The 5,317-nt window shown below is 36.4% G+C and overlaps 1 protein-coding gene across 1 annotated transcript; it reads right to left on the minus strand.

The window, feature by feature from the left end:
* Window positions 1-1,788: 1,788 nt before the first annotated feature.
* On the minus strand, window positions 1,789-4,390 carry LOC103522652 (zinc finger X-linked protein ZXDB-like). The gene is made up of 3 exons (XM_008487748.3): window positions 4,208-4,390; window positions 3,066-3,627; window positions 1,789-2,767 (listed from the first exon to the last, which is right to left on the minus strand). Exons 2-3 carry the CDS (start codon window positions 3,601-3,603, stop codon window positions 1,821-1,823), a joined length of 1,485 nt encoding a protein of 494 aa, XP_008485970.1. The 5' UTR covers window positions 3,604-3,627; window positions 4,208-4,390; the 3' UTR covers window positions 1,789-1,820.
* Between the last annotated feature and the right edge of the window lie 927 nt (window positions 4,391-5,317).

Consider the following 5,317-nt stretch of genomic DNA (forward strand, 5'->3'; position numbering starts at 1 on the left):
TGCGGTGACAAACAGAAAAAAGCCACAACCCATCATTTTTTATTCTTCATTTTTGGTTATGGAGAGCGCCTACAATGACAGGTAAAAGTAGCTTCAATTATTTGGAAACCCATCTTCTTAAATCTTTCAATAAATAAACCCGTCAATCTTTTTTATACATGATGTAAATCTAGCTATTGGCTCAGTGTGTTTGGTCCGGTTATCCTACAGTGTAGAGTTGTGGTCTATTGTTAATGTCCCGTTTAGTCAGACCAAAAACTTATTTTGTGTTAATATCAGGTGTTAGTCTGTTTACCTGTTCTGATAGTTACGTTTTTAACTATCTCTGGATCGGAATTATCAACGTTAGTTAATTAATCTTTTCCTGCTCGTATGTGGGTCTCTTCAAACGGCTGGTCCTGAAGGGTCGTTGCTATGTATTTAATGTCACCAGCACTAAATGTCAAATTCAGCTTACGTTATTCACATACGGTACCCTTGTGATAATGGTGTTTATTCCTATTATCACATCCCCTCATATTTTTTTTTGCTATTAATCCGCGGTTTCGTCGTTTCTATGACCTGTTATTATGTTTAGTTTAACAGAGAGACTTTTTAAGTTCCAGGTTCTCACTATCTATCAATTCAGCAAGTGGGAGACGTCTAGCTTCACTCGTGCTAACAACACACAGACTGCCCTTTCTTGAAACTACTCACAAGTCCGTCCAACATATTCGAGAAGCTAACACTGTACATACGTAGGTGTAGGGATACTAGACAGAAGCGCTAGAGGAGGATTTGCCTACATCATCGCGAAAACAAGAGGGATTGCTTTCTAAGTGAGTTACGAGAACATGAGAGTCTGTATTCCGATTGTGTTGATATCCTACTGGTGCCCACTCTAGATCTTGGATGATAGTGTTATGAATAAGTCAGGTTGCTCTTAGTACTAGGTATCGATTAGATCATATACGGACGCGTCTACTGTACTAATCATAAGAATAAGCGTGACCTCAGACATGTATAAGATCGATGTAGGTGTATGTTACAGCGAGTTTCATAAAAGAATGGCTAGCGTTCTTATCATTATTGTAGAAGAGGGTGTAAGGTCCAGATAAGTGAAGACAAGAGCACTTAGCAGCCATCTTCAAGAAGGTGAATGTAAGAGTTTGGTGAAGTTCAAGAGTGACGTGTAAGAAGAAGATCTTGGGTGTACCTCCATCACGCTCCAACCCCTGTCTACGACCGTAGCATTCGAAGGAGTACACAACCATTCGGTGTACCTCATTATAAATATATATAAATAACGAAACGAAAGTAAGAATAGTTTTTTTCGCGGGAGATAAAAATGCGGACACAGATTTCCTTTCTTGGAATAGACCTCTGGCTTTTATTTCCTTTACTTTCTACTGCATTATGTATAGGGACCCTGTAGACTACTATAGAGAATACAATGTACAACCATTGAAATACATATTATATCGAATTTTTTTTACTTTTTTTGTATGGAGGTAAAATTTTCGCATGTGTGTTACTTGCTTTTGACCGAAAATATCTAAGTGCATAATATATTATGCTCATATTTTCTACCAATTAAAATTCCTGTGTACTGTTCAATGGTACATCATGTTAAATAAAATATTATCGTAATTTTACTTGGACTTTTACTTTAAGCATGTCAGAGAATGTACAAATAAATTTTATACACATGTTTCATAACTGAAAATGTAGATGTTTGTTTTCGATCTAAAAAAAGGAGGAATGAAATTTACTCTGAAGAAAATAGGATTAAAAAGAGAAAACAATATGTTTTTTTGGACTAGTTTATCACAAAGACAGCATTAGGTAATTTTATTAGTTGAGTGAACATGTTTCAAGTGAGCATATAAACTAGATTTGGCCACATAGGACATTAGACAGTCTTGATAGGGACATGTAAACTTTGGTTTATTTTCATTGTGCTGAAGCATATGCTCTTGTAAGTGTTCAGACCTTAGAAATGACTTGCCACATGTGACCAGAGGACATGGAAACATCCTCATGTTTAAATGCTTGCTTTTATTATGCCTTTTCAGTGCACTCTTAGTAGAAAACAATAATTTACATCCATCATATGTACACTTGAAGTTCTTTGTGGATTCATGTACAGCTTTGTAGTGTTCCCTTAGGCGACAGGGTACTTTGAATTGTTTGCCACAGCCTTTACAAACGAGATCTTCAGGGTTAGTGACATGCACACGTTGGTGTGATTTAAGGGAAGCCATCAGGTAGAAACTTTTTCCACACCCTTTATAATCACACATGTATGGAGCAGACACATTACTATGTTCCTTGAGGTGTGTGCTGTATTGTTTCATGGTTTGGAACTTACGACCACAACCTAATTCTTCACAGCAGAGTGTGAGAGGCTTTCCATGCCTGACCATATGCATTTTCAAATTGGATAAAGTTGTGAAACGTTTGTTACAGTTCTTCTGGTCACAAGGATAACATTTTTTATCTTCATCATGACTAGTCATGTGTCTCAGGAGTTTATGCTTGGAAAAGAAACCCCACATACAAGGTGTATTATTGGCTGTTGTGAGTTTACATTTGAATGGTCTCTTATCAAAATGCTTGAGCAGATGAATCTTGAATGTGTTTAGGTTGACACTGGTGAAGTTACAATTGACAATGGGACAGGACCACAGTTGTTGTTTCTTGCTGTTCTTACCTCCTGTGCTGGAGATGAAATATTCCTTGTTGATGCCAAGTGACTGGAGAGCCTCTGTGATGGCATCTTCTTCATCTAGAAAGCAATTAAAATTTAAATAGATATTAATTTGATATTTATAGGTGGGCATTCTTGTTCATTATCTACATTATCCATAAAATAGGAGGTACAAACAATAAATAAAGGCGGCATTCACATGTGAAGTACAATAAAAATAGCTCTTTGTAAGATCAATTAAGAAATTTCTCTTCACATTTTTCTACACTCCAAAGTCATCTACATTTTTTCTCCAATATTTTTAAAGTTCTTATAAGTATGTTTCTCTAGCAAAAGATTGTGAGGGTGCCTACATTAACATTGTATGTTTACTTACCATCAATTTCTTTATTTAGTTCCTCAGTCTTGCCTTCACTATCACTACTTGCTGTGGCTACAGGCATACATGACTCATCTATTACAAAATCAATATTGTCAAAAGATATGAAAGATTCAGTGCCGTCTGTGAAAACATTCTCATTTGATACATTCCTTTGATCTTCTTGTATCACTACTACATCCCCATTAGGATGAATATCAGTGGCAGTTTCAATAGTGAGGACTTGATTATCTGTAAGATCTATGTTTGAACTATCTTCCAGGTCAACTAAATCAAGCACAACATTGCTGCAATGTGGTACAGTTTGCACTGGTATTTGATATGTTTCTAGTGAGTTGTTGAATTTGATGTCTACATATGAGATCAAGTCATCAGTTTGGTACAGCATTAGTTTGGTGTTGTCTTCTGCATCTTCACTTTCATTGACGGCAAATAAGTTAGGATCAGTGTTCTTTAACAAGAGATCACTCAGTGAATCAAAAGATTTTGTACTACTCTCAAGAATATTTAAATTGCACAGTTGGTTGTACTCCATGACTTTTTTCTTTTTCCAGTGAGCCTGAAAACAACCAGAGTTAATCAATAGAGGCCCTTGAAAAATATACGAAAAACTTCCAATTAGATTTCAACTTGCTCTGTTAGCTCATTGTACATGTACGGGGTCAAGCAGATTTCGAACACAATCAAATGTCTTCTGACAGTTGCATTTGTCCATACACGGTGGGTTTTGAGTCAGCTATGTGTGATACATTCCTAGGGTGTATCATGCCCATGATTAATTCACCGGGTATGGAGTTTGATATTCATACGCGACTTGAAAAAGTTCATACTGGATAAATGTTCACGCAACTTCAAACTTCAGAAATATTAATTGCGAAGTGTTAGGCAGAAGAACAGCTAAATCTTCCATTTCAAGGTAAGTTGTATGTTTGTACTGTAAATTTTGGAGATCTACTATCAGTTTAGATTTCCCTAGCTAGGATAAAGAATTTTCCCTGATTTCTAAAGTAATGGACTCTTGGCTGTTTGCCTTTGGAAGGTATTACTAACCTTCCCTATTCAATCAAGTTGTTCTTTGACTGTCATTAACAATTCATTAGCAAAGTATCTACATCTACGTAACGTTATTGTATTCTTACCTCTTGACTACTATTTTAGGGGGGCAACGTTTCTCGGTGGTTGGATAGTTTACAAGATTTCCTGGGATGTGAATTTTGTTCCTGTTACATTCCTGTGTGAAGTTTTTTTGGTATTTCAATGGGGTTCCTTCTTCAGAGATTTTTTTCAATGTTCCTTGTCAATCTATATTATTTTACCTACTAACTACGAATTGGTGATGTTCAATTTAGGTATGATAATATAAATTGAGAACTTTTTTTAGGTACTTTTCCAAGCTTCATTTAAATTCTGAATTGAAGAGAGCAAGCAATTGAAGCAAGATGAGCAAAAAATCATGAAACTTCTTGAGAAAGAGAGGGAGTAAAAAAGTAAACAAAAATCGATCGGGGGAATTCACACGGTGGTGTATTTGGCGCAACCTGCCTTTGGAAAGTAGTAGCTAGTGAAGACGCTTGCCTGTTAAACACGAGAGGTGCGGGTTCGATCCCAGCGATAATAATGGATCTCTAAGGATTTAGGTGGTTAGAGAAAGCGCTCGCGGCGTTAAACCCTCGGCCTAGTGGTTTACCCTTCACTCTCAAAGATCCATTATTATATTCTCTGAGCACGAAAATTTTTTGGTTTTCCCCAAAGACCTAAAATGATCAGTAGACAGGCAAACGTCTACCGCTATTGCTAAAGCACCCGCCTAAGGAGGTACCTACCTAGTTAGTTTTTACGATTTTATGCAAACGTAAAGTCCCATAATAAAATGCGCATAATATAGACTAGCATGAACTACATCTAATAATATAAATGAATATTGGTTTTTTGTGTTGTGTTTGTCGAACTTTATGCCTGGCCAAACCCGTCATCGATTGCCTATGAAACTTTTGTGATTATTGCTTGCCACTCCCGTGAGGTTATAGGCTATTTTCGCGGGTTCTTTTTGTTAAGTACGCCCGAGCAAGACCACTGAATGGATGAGTGACATGAACCGGCATGCTAAGGATTTACGGAAAATAAAACGAATAATAACGTAAAATAAGAAAATAATATTAAATTCAGTAGGTACACCCTAACCAATAACATATCTTCTAATGGTAACTTAAATACCGGTTAAAATAAAATCGAGTTTTAGGATTTTTCCT

Source organism: Diaphorina citri, unplaced genomic scaffold (genome assembly GCF_000475195.1).
Source record: "Diaphorina citri unplaced genomic scaffold, Diaci psyllid genome assembly version 1.1 scaffold10002, whole genome shotgun sequence".
NCBI lineage: Eukaryota > Metazoa > Arthropoda > Insecta > Hemiptera > Psyllidae > Diaphorina > Diaphorina citri.

Bases quoted from the DNA above. Each gene is read 5' to 3' on its own strand.
- LOC103522652 (XM_008487748.3), bottom strand. From the start codon at position 3,603: ATGGAGTACAACCAACTGTGCAATTTAAATATTCTTGAGAGTAGTACA. The intron at 2,768-3,065 runs GTAAGTAAACAT...ATTGCTTTCTAG, and splicing joins ACTAAATAAAGAAATTGATG to ATGAAGAAGATGCCATCACA.